Genomic DNA, 17,671 nt, shown 5'->3' with positions numbered 1-17,671 from the left:
AGGCTGCAGTAGTTACTCACGGAAGCTAGCTCATCAGAACGAGAAGAAGAAAGTAGGGCCGCTGAGATAGCCCAGTGGAAGGGAACCTGCTCCCAAGCCTGATGACCTGAGTTGATTCCAGGATCAAACTGACTCCCGAAAGCTGTCCACTAATCGCCACCTGCACACTGAGGCACACACACAAACATACAATAATAAATAAATATTTTAAAAATAAAATAATAATAATTATTTTAAAGCTGTTATTTAAAAATGAATTTAAAAAGTAAATGTAAGGAAGATTTGTTCTTGGACAAATAATGACCTGTCTGACTCTATATGATGTTTGAAACATTCCTAGTGTTTGTGTTTGAGGATTATTTATCATTTTCTAAGGTATAGAGATAATTTTCATTTTATGAATGAAATTTTGTTTGCTTAAAAATACAAATCAATGCCAAGTAGTAATGGTGCATGGCTTTAATCCCAGCACTTGGGAGGTAGAGGTAGGCGGATCTCTGTGAGTTAGAGACCAGCTTAGTCTACAAAGTTGCAGGACAACCAGGAGTGTTACACAAGAAACCCTGTCTTGAAAAACCACTGAATAAACAAACAAAAACAAAATACAAATCAAACGTTTCCTGAAATTTATTAATGCCGTGTGTCCTCTTTGTCTCTAGTGACAACAGATGGTGGTGTGTAGCTGGAGTTTTCTCCTCTCCCTCCTGGGCCAGCAGCTACTCAGACCCAAATAAACACACACAGAGGCTTATATTAATTAAAACTGCTCGGCCATTAGCTTAGGCCTACTACCGACTAGCTCTTACACTTAAACTCAGTCCATTTTCGTTAATCTGTATGTCACCACATGTTTTGTGATTTTACCTGTGTGCCATTACATGCTGCTCCCTGGATGGGCAGGCTGGCGTCTCCTGATTCAGCCTTCCTTTTCCCAGAATTCTCCTTGTTTGCTTATCCCGCCTATACTTCCTGCCTGGCTACTGGCCAATCAACATTTTATTTATTAACCAATCAACAACACATCCGCAGCATACAGAGCGATATCCACAGCACTTCCCCTTTTCTTTCTTTTTTTTTCCAAAAAGGAAGGTTTTAACTTTAACATAGTAAAATTACATATAACAAAACAGTTACCAAGCAGATTTAGGACTGGTGGGTGAGAGAGATTTGTCCTGCCCACAGGCTAGGTGGGACACAGGAAAACTTCAGCTACAAAGGTGATATTTTTGGTGTTTTTTATAAAATGAGCAAAAGCATGGAAAAGTGTTTGGGAACTCTGGTTACTTAATGTTAGTTATATAACCTTTTCACAGGTTACAATGTATTATGAGGCTGTAGAAATTAAATAGTAACTTTTTGGAGAGGGAATTTACAAAGAACCCAGAAAGAAGTATATATGGAAATTAGTTTTATGAATAAAGAATCCTCTTGTTTGAAAGGTGGATGATTTAGAATAGGCTGACCAAATTATAACCTTATATATATATAAATAATATATTTAGTATATATATAATATATATTTAGTATATATATAATATATTTATTATATATATTTTATATATAGCAATTACACAAATGAAACAACTGTACCTCATTTTACTCATTTTATTAAGCACTTACATTATTTCATTAGTACTTTTCCTTTTTTTGTTAAAATTTGTGTGTGGGTGTATATGTGTGTGTGCGCACCTGATATGTGTTGGGGAGACAGGACATATGCCATAGCATCTATGTGGAGGTCTAAGACCAACTTTGTGGAGTCTATTCTCTTTCCACCTCTATGTTGGGTTCTGGGGATTGAATTCATGTCTCTAGGCTTGTGCAGCCATCTCATTGGCCTATTTTTATTTTTATTGTTACTAGATTTAGTGTGTTTATGTGTGTGTTCAGAGGACGGCTTGTTAGCATCCCAGTTTTTTTTTTTTTTTTTTTTTTTTTTTTTTTTGAGATAGGGTTTTACTGGGAAAGTTGGCCTTGAACTCATGATTGTCCTGCTTCAGCCTCCTTACTGCTGGTATTAGAGGCCTGTACTACCATACCTAGCTACCTTCCTGCTGTTCTTGTATTTTAATAAATATATTGAGCCAGGTGTGGCATCACTGCATAACGCATAATGAGACCCTGCCTCAAAAAAAATGAAAATAAATAGTACATAGTTATTTAATAGTGGTTAATTAACTTGATTGGCATCCCTTTTCCCCTTGTTTTTATTTCTCCATTAGATATTGAAAAAATCCTGGTTTGTGTGCAGAAGGCAGAAGACTATATGAGAAAAACATCCAACTTCAATGGAAAGGTAGCAGCGTCATATAAATACTTGCCATGTATTGTTTGCATGTATCTGTTTATTGGGGAGGTATCATAGCCTTTGGAAGGTTAGACAACCTGCAGGAGTTGACTAATTCCTTTACTGTGTGGGTCCTAGGGATCAAACTCAGGCTTGTCAGGCTTGGTGACAGACATCTTTGCCCATTGTTGCATCTCAGCAGCCTTGTATTATTTTGATCTTACCGGATTTCCAGAAATAAATTATCTTTTATCTATTTAATATCTTTTATCTATTTATTGTTCTAACTTATAGTTTTGTTTTTCTTATGTGGGGCTTGAATGCAAGGCCTTGTATATACAAATTCATACTGTACTATTGGACTATACACCTGGTTCTGGGGTAGTCTCTTTGAAATTTTTTTTTTTTCTATCCTTTATCTTTTATAGAAAATACTGTGTTGGGGCTCAAGGTAAAACTTGGTTGATAAGAGTCTTGCCTAGAGTACACTTGGCCCTGGGTTTGGTCCCCAGCACTGCATAAATTAGGTACTATGAGTACATGCCTGTAATCTTAGCACTTCAGAGGTGGAGGCAGGGGGACCAGAAGTCCAAGGTCATCCTTGCCTGCATAGCAAGTTGAAAGCCAACCAGAGCTAAACAAAATCTTACAAAACAAAACAAAAATCCACAAGAGAAGAAGAGTTGAGGAATTTGTGTAGAAGAAAAAAAGTTTGACTTTTTTTTAAAGATTTTTAATTACATATATGTATATGTGCATATGTGAATGCATGCCACAGTGTGTTAGTGTTAGTACCCTTGGAGGCCAAAAGAAGGTGTCGATCCCTTAGAACTGGAGTTACAGGCAGTTGTGAGCCTCCTATTATGGTTGCTGGGAACCAAACTTGGGTCCTCTGGAAAAGCAACAGGTAGTCCTAAGGTCCTACTCCAGCCAGTTTCTCTTTCTTTGATACGAGGTCTTGCTGTGGGGCCCAGGATGGCCTTAGTACTCAAGATGTTCCACATCGGCCTCCCAAGTGCTGGGTTTTAGGCAGGGATCACAGTACCTGGCTAAAGTGTTTCATCTTGAGTTGATTTTAGAGAAGCATTCTTTAATTTGCTAGCACTTAAAAAAAAAAAATCTCCTCATAGTTAAACAATCAGAAAATTACCTCATACTTTAATATTTTTCTTTCATATTCAAAATGCATCTTTAATTAGAAAAAACAACGGTCATTATGTCAATTTTTGTTAGTTGTGAATATAGATGAGTCTAATATTAGTTGTTTTTTGTTTTTTGTTTTTGTAGGGCTATATAATTCAGAAAAGAGAGGTAAAACCAAGCCTGAATGCAGATAAACCAGCTGAAGAAATACTCACGTATGTAGCCATGGGTCAGTTTGCTTTGTATGCTAATTAATATTCTTAATTGTGATGTAATAAATATGTTTTACAGGTATGAGGAATTTCATCCTTTCTTGTTTTCTCAACATTTACAATGTCCATATATAGAATTTGAATCATTTGACAAGGTGGGTTTTCTAGTTCTGTTTTTTCACTGGTTAACATGACATGAGTTGTAAGAATTGTTTATGCTGTCTTGGGGTTGGGTGTTTAGTGTAGCCCATTGTGAGTGCATGCACAAAGAAAGCCCTGGATTGAATCCTCAACACTGCAAAAGAACAAAAAAGAAAAAGAAAGAAAATTAACTCAAAAAATATTCTTGCCTTACAGTCAGTGTGAATCTGGGGATTGACAAAAAATCAATGCAGTTACAGATACAACTATTAGAAATAGTTGTTGCCATTTTTATTTAAAGACTAAATATTTGACCTCTTGACATTGTTAGCTGTATTATTGGAAATGTGGTCAGGTCCAGTGAGGGCACTACAGTATAAAACAGGCTAACACTGTGTGTGTGCAAGGTGAAGTAGAGACCATGCTTTTTTTTCCTTATAGCCAATTGTTTGTCTTTTTTTTTTTTTTTAATAAGGCCGTGGATGAATTTTATTCCAAGATAGAAGGTCAGAAAATTGATTTAAAAGCTTTACAACAGGTATAGTATTATTTAAAATATTTGTATTAGACTAGCTAGTCAAAGTGGCTTGGAGGTAAATATGCTTTCATTTAAGAATAAGTTGTGACTTTTAAATTATAACCTGTTTTTATGTTCAAACTATCTGTGTGTTATTTCTCCTGCAGTTGTACATAAAATGTTTTTACGTTAAAAAAAAAGGACAAATGCTATAGATTTGTATTACATGAAATATATAGAATATACAAATTCATAGAGACAGAAAGATTAGACATTATCTCCAGATAGAGAAGAAAGGAATTTAGAGCAATGATTTCCTATGTACAGAATCTCTGATCTGTGTGATGGAAAAACCCCATAAATGGATAGTAGTATCAGGACATAATATCATGAATGTAATAAATCAATACAATTAATGTAATTAATGAATATCATAAATATAAATATTGAATGAATACTGCAAATGTGATCAATGAATACCACAAATGTAGTTAATATCATGAGTGTAATTAATGACTATCATGAGTGTAATTTAAAAAATAAATTAAAATAGAAAAATTAATTAATTAAAAAAAAGAATAAGTTGCCTTTTGGAAATAAGGGACATGGTATGGTTCTCAGATCAGATCCCCCGGAACTGGAGTTACAGATAGTTATGAACTATCATGTGAATTCTGAGAACTGAAGAGGCCTCTGGAAGGGCAGCAACTACTCTTAACCACTGAGCATCTGTCCAGCCCCAGTGTTTTCTTTTGAGCTAGGGACTCACTGCAATCCTGGCTTGTCTTGACACTCCATGTGCAGATCAAGTTGGCCTCAAACTGAGATCTGGGATTGAAGGCATATGTCACCATGACCTGCCCTTCTCTTAGTTTATGATAAAAGCCCAGGGGAGTCCCGTGGAGAAGTATGCCTCATTCCATCCTCCCACTTTTGTTCCATTTCTCATCTTTCTAAAGCCTGTTACATACCCTAGTATGACTCAGGATATTTAAAGCAACCCAGAGCTTCTCAAACTTGGACATTATGAGACTACATTATAAGGAACAGGGGGAGAATGTATTTTCTGTACTGTTCCTTTATTGTAAACTTTGTATTCTTTTTCTTAAGCTGCTTTAAAACTAAGCCCTTGTCTGTTCTGTATGATGATTCGTCAATGAGGATTTTACATGCACTATTTTTGCGGCATATTTGACGACGTTTTTAGAGCATGTGCTATAGATCTGTTTCTTTTTTTCTTTTTAATTTTTATTTATTCTCTCATATAGTATATCCCAAAGTCACTTTTAATTTGGAAGGGATTTGATTTTTTTCAAAAATATTAGCCATAGGGCCTCAACCCCAAAGAACTCTGGGCAACTATGGAGTGCTGAGAGTGGGAGAAAAGGTCTTCCCAGGGAAGGCCCTGGATTGGCTGTCCAGGACCAGGTGGGCGGCACTGAGGTCACACACGCACACACACACACACACACACACACACACACACACACACACACACACACACTGGTCACACAATTATGTGGACTGAGCAGGCTATATTTCAGTATTTGGCGTGGGGGGTGGGGGAATGTGTATAACAGTGGTGAAGAAAGGCTGAGTTTAGGGAAAGAGCAAAGGAGTGTGCATGGGAGGGGCTGGAGGGACAGGGAAAACAAATGTTGTTATAAAAAAAGAGTTAAAGGACTGGAGAGATGGCTCAGAGGTTAAGAGCACTGACTGCTCTTCCAGAGGTCCTGAGTTCAATTCCCAGCAACCACATGGTGGTGACAACCATCTATAATGAGATCTGGTGCCCTCTTCTGGCCTGCAAGAATACATTCAGGCAGAACACTATACATAATAAATAAACAAATCTTAAAAAAAAACAAAGTTAAACATAACAAAAATAGTGCAAGATTTCAAGTTATATGACTGCTTATACACTCTTCCCTTTTGTTTTAAAATAGTACAATTTCCAAGCATGTAGTTAAATAAATTGCATCATGTGATTGTCACATGATGGCAGGACACTGGCTGGAGAACAGAGATTTAGCAAGAATACTCATTATCAATATTATTATTATATTTTTAATTTTGTTTTTTTGAGACAGAGTCTATACATAGCCCTGGCTGTCCCGAAACTCACAGAGATGGGTCTGCCTCCGCCTCCTAAGTGCTGGGATTAAAAGCATGCACAGCGATATTTATTATTTTATTTATTTATTTTAATATTTTTTAAAAATTTAGATTTGTTTATTTTATAGGTATGAATATTTTGCCTGCATGTGTGTATGTATGTATGCATGCCTAGTCCCGCTGCATTAGGGCACCAATGCAATTTTATATGCAATTAGATCAACACAATGATTTTGAAAGGGTTTCAGATATTTATATTAGGACTGCACAGCTGATAGTGTATATACAGGTGTTCCAAAATCCAAAACAACTCCATTATAAGAAATGTACCAAACACCTAGGTTTAAGGATACTAAGACTATACCAATAACTTCTTGTGGTAATCACTTTTAATAGTCCCCACTCTTATAAATTAGATCCTTTAGGTATTTTGTCCAACATTTAAATAATAATTAATTGGTGATGCTATAAGGTTTTAAAAAAAAGTCCTCAAATCAGTAATTTAAAAATATAAGTCAGGATGGTAGTGTATGCCTGTAACCCCTGCTGATGAGAAGTGGAGTCAGGAGTATCAGGAATTAGGCTAGTGAGTTCGAGGCCAGCCTTGTCTGCTACATAGGAGACCCTGTCTCAAAAAACAAACTCTGAAGTATAAATTATGTTTGATAAATGTTATACAGGAGGGCAAATAACTTCTCTGAACCTTTGTATTATTATGTGAGGGAAAGGTGTTAATGAAAAATACTGGAATATAATGCTGAGATAACTAAATGTCAATAAGACAATAATTTGTGCCTTTAAAAAGTTGATTTTAGGCCGGGCAGTGGTGGCGCACGCCTTTAGTCCCAGCACTCAGGAGGCAGAGCCAGGCAGATCTTTGTGAGTTCGAGGCTAGCCTGGTCTACAGAGCGAGATCCAGGAAAGGCACAAAGCTACACAGAGAAACCCTGTCTTGAAAAACCAAAAAAAAAAAAGTTGATTTTAGTGGGGGTGGGATTGCGCACACCTTTAATCCTAGCACTGGGGAGGCAGAGGCAGGTAGATCTCTGAGTTCGAGGCTGGCCTGTTCTACAGAGCAAGTTCCAGGACATCCAGAGCTACATAGTGAGACCCTGACTTGAAGAAAGAAAAAAAAAGTTGATTTTAGATGTATTTATTTTATGTGTATAAGTGTTTTGCCTGCATATATGTGTACCACATGTGTGCCTGTTGGCCATGAAGGTCAAAAGAGGGTGTCAGATTCCGTGGAACTGGAGTTACAGATGCTTATGAGTCACCATGTAGATTCAGGGAACCAAAACTAGGTCCTCTGCAAGAACAGCAAGTATTCTTATTCACTGAGCCATCTCTCCAGCCCCTAGTTTGTACTTTTAAAGAACTTACTGGGAGGCTAGAGAGAATGGGTAAGGATGCATAATGCTCTTCCAGAGGCTTCCAGAGGTTCAGTTCCCAGCAGCCATGCCAAGAGGTTCACAACTGTCTGTAACTCCAGTGCTAGGGGATTTGAACCCTCTTCTGGACCTCACATATAGAAACCCACACATATGCACACATACAATCTTTAAATACATATTTTACACAAGGATTTATGGGGGTATGGAGGGAGCTCAGCTGTTAAGAGCACGTGATGTTCTTGGAGAGGACACAAATTGAGTTCCTATGACCCACATTGGGCTGCTCAAAATCACCTCTGACTCCATCTCCAGGAGATTCAGTGTCCTCTCTGGCTTCTATGGGCACCTGTAATCAAGTACACATTCACACATACATGTAACTAAAATAAATTTTAAAAAGTAGCCAGGCGGTGATGGCGCACTCCTTTAATCCCAGCACTCAGGAGGCAGAACCAGGCGGATCTCTGTGAGTTTGAGGTCAGCCTGGTCTACAGAGGGAGTTCTAGGAAAGGCACAAAGCTACACAGAGAAACCCTGTCTCAAAAATAATAATAATAATAATAATAAAATAAAATAAAAAGTTTTATTTGGACCTACTGATGTAATTCAGTGGTAGAGTGCTTTCTTGGTATTCATGAGGCCCTGGGTTTTATCTCTAATGCTACATAAGAAAAAAAAGCTTAGCCAGGCGGTGGCGGCGGTGGCACATGCCTTTAATCCTAGCACTCGGGAGGCAGGCAGATCTTTGTGAGTTTGAGGCCCTCCTGGGCCACAGAGTGAGTTTCAGGAAAGGCACAAAGCTACACAAAGAAACCCTGTCTCGAAAAACAAAAAAACAAAAAAAAAAAAAGAAAGAAAAACTTATGCCTTAAGAAATCTTGAATTTTGCCTGCTTGAATAATACCAAAGGAGTTGGGGTCATACTTTATATATAACTTACTTGTAACCAAAGCACACATGCAGGGACTGGGAGGAGGGTAGAGATAATATTTCAACATGACATGTCTTGAGGGAGTGAACTATCGGGAGACTTTTTTTCTTTTTGGTTTTTCAAGACAGGATTTCTCTGTGTATTGCTGGCTGTCCTGAAACTCAGATCTGCCTGCCTCTGTCTCCCCAGTGCTGGGATTAAAGGTGTGTGCCACCGTCACCCGGCTACTGGAGAAACCTTTACAGCTGCCTATGTGATACCATTGATGGGTAGAGGAACCATTAGGACAGTAAGTTTTAACAATTGAGGGTAGAAGTGCTGTGCATTGAAAGAAACCTAACCTGAAAATTCTGTTTTGTTACTGAAAGGAAAAACAAGCCCTGAAGAAATTAGATAACGTTCGAAAGGACCATGAAAACAGACTAGAAGCTCTCCAGCAGGCTCAGGTATTATGCCGAGCTTTTCCAGTTCTTCTCTGAACGTGATTATCTCAGCTGGCTTTATAGTAAATACATTGGGTTTGTTTCCTAAGGAACTGGACAAACTGAAAGGAGAGCTTATAGAGATGAACCTACAGATAGTCGACCGAGCCATCCAGGTCGTCCGAAGTGCGTTAGCCAACCAGATAGACTGGACAGAGATCGGAGTGATTGTGAAAGAAGCCCAGGCGCAAGGAGACCCTGTGGCCACTGCAATCAAAGAACTAAAACTGCAAACAAACCATGTTACCATGCTGCTACGGTGGGTGTGCTCCTTACCAGCTAGTGCTTGCCTTTATTTGTTAATTGTTCGTGTATTCTTTTCACATAGAAAATATATAACTAAATCATTTCTAATTTTATTGAGGAAAATTTGAAATGAAAAGTGATATCATTGACATTAGTGAAATACTATTGAATATTTTTAATAGAAATCCATACTTGTTATCAGAGGAGGAAGATGATGATGGTGATGGTGATGCCAGTGTTGAGAACAGTGATGCTGAACCACCAAAAGGGAAAAAGAAAAAGCAAAAGAACAAGCAGCTGCAGAAGCCTCAGAAAAACAAGCCGCTGCTTGTTGATGTGGATCTCAGCCTGTCAGCCTATGCCAATGCCAAAAAGTAAGCCATTTAACTATTCCTTTAGCTTTTATTCATACGTATAAAGAGTTTACTGCCATGTATTGTGTGCACCAGTGTGTGCCTGGTGTCGGAGGAAGCCAGAAAAACGGTGTCAGGTCCCCTGAACTGGAGTTACAGATGATTGTGAGCAGCAGTATGGATAACAGGAACCAAACCAGGGTCCTCTGGAAGAGCAGCCAGTGCTCCTAACAGATGACTCATATCTCTACACATAACTATAAATTCTTAGTAAATATTACCTATGGTAAATCAGTAGGATGTTAAGAACAGGTGTCATTTTGCCTGTTGTATGAGAGAGTTTCCCTGGGGAGATGAAACACAACACACATACATGTGTACATATGTGTCTGTTCACCTCAGGAAGGGAATCCACAACAGACCAAAGAAGAACACACACAGTCACTTCTCTCTCTCTCTCTCTCTCTCTCTCTCTCTCTCTCTCTCTCTCTCTCTCTCTCTCTCTCTCTCACACACACACACACACACACACACACACACACACACACACACACACGTCTTTTTACCCCAGGACGGGAGTCCACAACAGATCAAAAGTAATGACTGCACCAGAGTCTCACTTGGTGAGCCAGTGAGGTTTTTTTTGGGTTACTGACTGGAGTCCAAGGGAGGGCTGGCTTACAGGAGCGAGGATAAGGCTGAAACAGTTGCCTCTCAGCATGGGTGATGCCTCAGGAACGCTGTGTATCTGGAACCCTGTGCTCAGGTTAGAGACACCTCGACAGATGCACGGGATCTCTTGCAGTTCAGCTGAGTCTCCTCAGGCAGTGTTTATTGCTTCTCTGACATGAAGGAGACCTTGAGGAATCTTACTTACTGCAGCCCACAGCTTTCTCAGACTTGGGAAGCGCGTTTACTTCCTGGGTCTCTTAGCACCCCTCCTGGAAGGGAGTGTTTCAGTTTGTAAGAAACTGCTACAGAACGTGTTTACATACTTGTTTGGTAAAAATTAATTTTGTGCTCTATACAACTTCGTTCTATATGATTTAGGACTGTAAGTTAAAAATAACTAAAGGTTTTACTTATATTTAAAATAGATTTTTTTTTCTAGATATTATGATCATAAGAGGTATGCTGCTAAAAAAACGCAGAGGACCGTTGAAGCTGCTGAGAAGGTAACTTGATAGTCTGACATTCATTGTTTTTTGTAGCTTTAATGACTTTTCTGTTTAAGTGAGCTTTTCTTTTTTCTTTTTCTGTTCTTTTTTTTTTTTTCTTTTCAAGACAGGGTTTCTTTGTGTAGCCTTGGCTGTCCTGGAACTCACTCTGTAGACCAGGCTGGCCTCAAACTCACAGAGATTCACCTGCCTCTGCCTCCCAAGTGCTCCCAAGGTGTGTGCCTGGCTAAGTGGGGTTTTCTAATTCAAAAATCTCCATTTTTAAATTTTGCTTTAAACGTGCTTATATCCTGCATTTACTTTCTTCTCTAAACCTGCATCTCCCTCTTTTTTCCTCATCTCAGCAAATAGCACTGTCATCCTTATCTGCTTCAATGTTAGAGATATCCAGAACTCTCTTCTCATGTCCACATCTGTCATTTCCTGTGTTAGTATGTGTGTGTGCATATGCGTGTGCACAATACCACAGGGAACCTGTGGGCTTGAGGACAGTTTTGTAGAGTTGCTTTTCCCTACCTTTATGTGGGCTCCAGAGATCCAACTCAAGTTAGCAGGCTTTGAAGCATGTGTTTTACCGGCTGAGCCATCTTGCCAGTCCCACATTTTTTGGTTTGTTTGTTTATTTCTCAATTTCATGTATAACCAGAACCTACTGGGTCCTGTGTCACTTGACTGTGATTTTAGGACTTGGGAAGTGGGGGCAGAATGATCCTAATCTGTCTGGTGAGTTTGAGACCAGCCTTTGACACATCACACACCTGTGCGCGCACCCCCCCCCCACACACACACACACACTCACACACTGTACACAGAATTTGACCACATATCGTATTCCTTTGGTCTAGGCCTTGGTTCCCTGTATCCACATGACTAGACCTTTTCTCCCACTGCAGTCTGTTCTCAACTTAGCAGCCATAGTGATGCTTTTAAACCCCAAGCAGACTGTCATCTTTCCTGCACTCAAACCTTCCAGTTTCATCCCGTCTGAGTACAGTCAGCGCTGTCTGCCTGGCCTGCAGAGCCCTGGGTGATCTGTTCCCCTTTGGCTCACTATATACTCTTTCTGCTACACTGGAGCCTCGCAGTTCTGAAACCGGAGTGCACTGCTGTTCTCAGAATCGTTGTACGTGCTAGTCTTCTTAGCTGAAGTGATCTGCCCTCAGATTTTCAAGGTTTTCTCTCCATTTGTTCATTTACATATCTGCCTGAGTGAGACATCAGAGAAGCCTTTGTTGACCATTTCTACTAAAAATAATGCCACTCTCAATCTACTTCGCTGTTTTTCTCAACTCAACTGATATAAAATTATTTGAATATTTGTCTGTTTATCTTTTAGAGTGTAAGTCCATAAAAGTATCATTGTTGCTGAGTGTGGTGGCGCATGCTTTTAATCCCAGCACTTGGGAGGCAGAGATAGGTGGAGCTCTGTAAGTTCAAAACCACCCTGGTCTCCAGAGTGAGGTTTACATTGGTGAGTTCTAGGCTAGCCAGAGCTATATAGTAAAACAACACAAAACAGAAACACCAATAACAAAAATTACCAATGCTGTTTTGTTCATTGTTGCATTCTAGTCTTCAGAGATTGTCTGGAACAAACCAGAGTATTTAATTTCTGTTAGATGAGTAACCTCCTTGACCTACCCTCGATACTCCAGGCTGGCCCCACACCTGTATACCCAGGCCAGCTTCAAACTCAGGTCTTCTTGCCTCTGTCTTTCAGGTGCTGGGGTTATAGGAGTACACCACAATTCTCAACAACAAGAAAGCTCTTAATTTATAGTTCTTAAAAATTTGCATACGGGGGCTGGAGAGATGGCTCAGAGGTTAAGAGCACTGACTGCTTTTCCAGAGGTCCCGGGTTCAATTCCCAGCACCCACATGGTGGCTCACAACAATCTATAATGAGATTTGATGTGCAGGCATATATGCAGGAGGAACACTGTATACATAATAAATAAATCTTTTAAAAATTTGCTGCCGGGCGGTGGTGGCGCACGCCTTTAATCCCAGCACTCGGGAGGCAGAGCCAGGCAGATCTCTGTGAGTTTGAGGCCAGCCTGGGCTACCAAGTGAGTCCCAGGAAAGGCGCAAAGCTACGCAGAGAAACCCTGTCTCGAAAAACCAAAAAAAAAAAAAAAAAAAAAATTTGCATACAGTAAATATTTAATTCATTTTACTTCTTTTTTTTTTTTTTTTTTTTTTTTTTTTTTTTTTTTTTTGGTTTTTCGAGACAGGGTTTCTCTGTGTAGCTTTGCGCCTTTCCTGGGACTCACTTGGTAGCCCAGGCTGGCCTCGAACTCACAGAGATCCGCCTGCCTCTGCCTCCCGAGTGCTGGGATTAAAGGCGTGCGCCACCACCGCCCGGCTCATTTTACTTCTTAAGGTAAAATATCTTTTTTCATTATACATATACTCGTGTGTATAAATCAAGTCACTTTGTGACATCAAATCTTTTTTCTGTTTTATTTTTTGCACATAGTACACAGAGAGAGATTAGAGCACCCCTTGTGGGCACAGGGCTCAAACTCAGGTCAGCAGGCGTGGCAGCAAGTGCTTGACCCACTGAACCATCGCATGGGTCACAACAGCTATTTATTAAACTAGGTGTGATGGCTTGTCCTATAATCCATGGGGCTGAGGCAGAAGGATCTTTGTGAGGTAGAGGCCAGCCTGGGCAATATAGTGAAAGCTGTCTAAAGCAATTTGTTACGCCGTTATATACTTCGATGCTATGTAACTACATCCTAAAATTACTAAAAAAAAGTTTTTTGTTTTTTGTTTTTATAAATAGGCATTTAAATCAGCAGAAAAGAAAACAAAGCAAACCTTAAAAGAAGTACAAACAGTTACTTCTATTCAGAAGGCAAGAAAAGTGTATTGGTAAGTGTTCTGCTCTTTTTTATATTTTGGGTTTTTTTTTTTTTTTTTTTTTTTTTTTTTTTTTTTTTTTTTTAAAGATTTTATTTATTTATTATGTATACAGCATGTATGACCAGAAGAGGGCACCAGATCTCATTACAGATGGTTGTGAGCCATCATGTGGTTGCTGGGAATTGAACTCAGGACCTCTGGAAGAGCAGTCAGTGCTCTTAACCTCTGAGCCATCTCTCCAGCCCTATTTTGGGTTTTTTTATTGGAATTATATATGCATATTATTTGGAAAGTCAGGCAATTATACAGCGCTAGCTATAAAACCAGTAGTCTTATCTCTCTTCACCCTTACCCATTGCCTGCTCTCCCAAGGAAACTACTTTTTAGTTTTAGTTCTTTCTATTTATTTCCTTATCCATTTATTTCTTGTGTGGATGTGTAAACGGGGAAACGTGCCATGGATCACATGTGGAGGTCAGTGGACAGACAGCTTTCAGGATTGCTTTTCTCCTTCCTCTATGTGGGTCCTGGGAATTGAGCTCACGTTGGATGGCAAGTACATGTTCCTACTGGGCCGTCTCTCCAGCCTCTGCCTTTAGCTCTTTTAGGTCAGCCTGTTAGATACTCCGGTTTCTCGCTGTAATAGCTTGTATTACTACTTCATGGAGTTTTTTTTTTGGGGGGGTGTATGTGTGTGGGGGAGCTGATGGGTTGTTTGTTTGGTTTGTTTGTTTGGTTTGGTTTTGGTTTTGGTTTTTTGAGACAGGGTCTCTCTGTAGCCCAGGCTGACCTTGAACTCAGAGATCTGTCTGCCTCTGTCTCCGAGTGCTGGGATTAAAAGCTTGCACAACCACCTCCCGGCTCTGTAGTCTTTCATTGACCTCTCCTTATAGAAGATGAGAATTTCAGTTTCTTTCCACGTGTCTTCTGTTAGATACAGACATAGTTTTGTCAAGATTGATAATGAGCTTTCACATTTTTATGGATTATTCAATTGCAGTCATAGCTGAGCCTTGTGGTATTCTGTCTTCCTTCTCTGCTCCGTTTTTCTGTTGTTGTTGTTGTTGTTGTCTTCCTTCGTGTTAGGATTATTTAGGGCTGGAGAAATGGCTCAATTGTTAAGAGCACATGTTATTCTGGCAAAGGCCTTGAGTTCAGTTCTCAGGATCGATGTTGGGCAGCTTACAACTACCTGTAACTCAGTCATGTAACTCTTATACACACACATACCCCTATACAATTTTTAATTTTGTGTGTGTGTGTGTGTGTCACAAATTCAGTGTCAAACTTTCAACTATATTCAAATACATTAGAATTTCATTAGTATTACCTTTTTGGATATGTCAGAGATCTTGTTAATATTCTGATCCCTCCCATTGGCGCCACCCTGAGTCCTGACATAAGAGTCTCTTTTTAAGGAAAAACTTTGCCCATTTGCTCTTTCTCTCCCTCCCCCCCCTCTCCCTCTCCCTCTTCCCCTTCTTCCCTCCCTTGTCCCTTCTCTCTGCCTCCCTTCCACTAGGTGCTCAGCCTTGAATCCCCCTCCCTTCCTTCTCTCTCTCTCTCTGTCCCCCTCTTTTTTCTCTGTTATAATAAACTCTCCAAGGGGATGCATCATCTGGGTTGTGTATCACGTGTCTCGAATGGCTGCCTAGCCTGCCGCTGCATCTGCCCAGCATGTGTCCTTGCACGCGGGCTGCCCTCAGGGCCCACCGAGCAATTCATAACAAACCTCTCTTGAGTTTTATTGATACTTTGGTGCTGAGCCTTCACATGTTAGACCACATGCTTACTCTTGGAGATTTTCTAGCTACTATATACTTGGGGTGTGTGTGTATGTATACATACATATATTTTTGGTTTTTCATTTTTTGGTTTTTTTGTTTTTGTTTTTGGAGACAGGGTTTCTCTGTGTAGTTTTGGTATCTATCCTGGATCTCTCTGTGTAAATCAGGCTGGCCTCGAACTCACAGAGATCCACCTGGCTCTGCATCCTGAGCACTGGGATTAAAGGTGTGCACCACCACCGCTAGGCTGTTTTTTGAGACAGAGTTTCTGTGTGTGGCCCTGGCTGCCCTGAATCTCACTCTTTAGACCAGGCTGGCCTCGAACTCACGGGGATCTGCCTGTCTCTGTCTCCCAAGTGCTGGGATTAAAGGTGTGTGCCACCACTCCACCTCTACCCCCACCACACACACACACACACACACACACACACACAGAGCTTGTTTTTGTTTTTAGGTGAGGTCTCATTATGTTGCCTAGGTGCGTCTTGAACACCTGGGCTCAAGCACTCTTCCAGCCTCAGCCTCCTGAGTAGATAGGCTCAGTTGTATGGCACTGCACTAACTAGTGCCCACACCCCACATCCTCGGCCTCCTGAGTAGATAGGCTCAGTTGTATGGCACTGCACTAGCTAGTGCCCACACCCCCTATCTTCATCATGACCAGCCTTTCGCCTGCCCACAGGTATCCACCCCGTAACCTTGGATGGACTTGGCAGGCTGTCTGCAGCCTGAGCTTTAGCTCCAGCTCCTCAGTGGTTCCAGCAGCTGATGCTTTGTGCCTTCTGCAGAGCTCTTATGTAGTGGACCCCCCACCCCCGCCCCAAATCCCCTTACAGCCAGCCTCAGAATTTCATGGATAGGAGTTGGGGAAAATGTTTTAGTCTGTCATGCTACATACTTTGTGGGCCCTTTTAGTTTGGAAATTTAAGTTCTGAGACACTTTCTTGACAGTTTTTTCCTCCCTGTGTGTTTAATGCGTGCGTGTGGAGTGAGGGGTGAGGTGGGTGATGGCATTCCTACTGAGTCAGAGGACAATTTGTGGGAATCTGTTCTCACTTTCTGCTCTGTAGGGATTGAACTCAAAGGCAAACGCCTTTACCCACTCAGTTATTTGCTGGCCTCTTTGTATAGTTCTCTTAATGTATTTCCTTTTCTGTGTTTCCATATGGAGCCTTCTGAATGGGTCCTCCAATTTTCAACTCGGTGTCTCTTTTCTGCACATTCTCAGTGATGTTTTCAACTTTATCTTTCAGTTCTTCAGCAGAATTTCTTACCTGAGCTGTCTCTCTTGTATGTGCTCACAGCTGTGTACACGGAGGTCAGGAGACCTCTAGTGCTCTCTACTTTTGTTGTTTTTTGTTTTTTTGAGACAAGGTCTCACTTTGTAGTTCTGGTTGGTCTGAAACTCACTTTGTAGACTGGTCTTGAACTCACAGATTTGCCTGCCTCTTCCTCCTGAGTGCTGGGATTAAAGCGTGTACCACCACACCTGGCTTCTCTAACTTACTTTTTGAGACAGGGTCACTGAATCTGGAGCTCTGCATTTTGACCAGACCAGCTGCCCATCGAGGCTCCAGGTTTCTCTTCCTGTACCCTCTCTCTGCACACTGGTGTTACAGTTGTGTGCTGCCTCTCCCAGCTTTCTGCGTGGGTACTGGGGATCCAAACTAAGGTTCTTGTGCAGTAGTGTACTGGCTGAGCAAGCTCCTGAACTTCCTGTCAGGTTTTCAAGGGCTAATTAGTTGGTTGGTTTCTCCAAGTACTCTGTAGAAGCTTTGGTTTATATATTGCTGTTTGCTGGGTTGTTCTTTGGTTGTTGATCAAGAGTCTTATTCTATAGCACAAGCTTTCTAAACTCCATTAGGTAGACCAGGCTGGACTATGTAACTGAAGCAGTCCTACTTTTACAGACCCAAGGCTGGGCACCAGTCCCCAGTGCCGTATTACTTACTCTTTTTTTTCCCCTATCAATTACAACTTCTCCAAGTTGTTATAGTTTATTTTATTGTATATA

The 17,671-nt window shown here is 40.5% G+C and overlaps 1 protein-coding gene across 2 annotated transcripts in view; it reads left to right on the top strand.

Moving 5' to 3' along the window:
• Positions 1-17,671, top strand: part of Nemf (nuclear export mediator factor) — a 63,103-nt gene that overhangs the window by 19,817 nt on the left and 25,615 nt on the right. For both annotated transcript variants that reach the window (XM_028858790.2, XM_037210582.1), the window contains 9 exons: positions 2,223-2,296; positions 3,575-3,645; positions 3,722-3,797; positions 4,259-4,321; positions 9,109-9,186; positions 9,273-9,481; positions 9,651-9,842; positions 10,933-10,996; positions 13,791-13,879. In XM_028858790.2, the coding sequence (XP_028714623.1) occupies positions 2,223-2,296; positions 3,575-3,645; positions 3,722-3,797; positions 4,259-4,321; positions 9,109-9,186; positions 9,273-9,481; positions 9,651-9,842; positions 10,933-10,996; positions 13,791-13,879 (916 nt within the window). The remainder of the gene's footprint in view (positions 1-2,222; positions 2,297-3,574; positions 3,646-3,721; positions 3,798-4,258; positions 4,322-9,108; positions 9,187-9,272; positions 9,482-9,650; positions 9,843-10,932; positions 10,997-13,790; positions 13,880-17,671) is intronic.

Source organism: Peromyscus leucopus, chromosome 14 (genome assembly GCF_004664715.2).
Source record: "Peromyscus leucopus breed LL Stock chromosome 14, UCI_PerLeu_2.1, whole genome shotgun sequence".
NCBI lineage: Eukaryota > Metazoa > Chordata > Mammalia > Rodentia > Cricetidae > Peromyscus > Peromyscus leucopus.
Note: the sequence above shows the minus strand (reverse complement) of the source record. Positions and strands in the feature narration are given on the sequence as shown.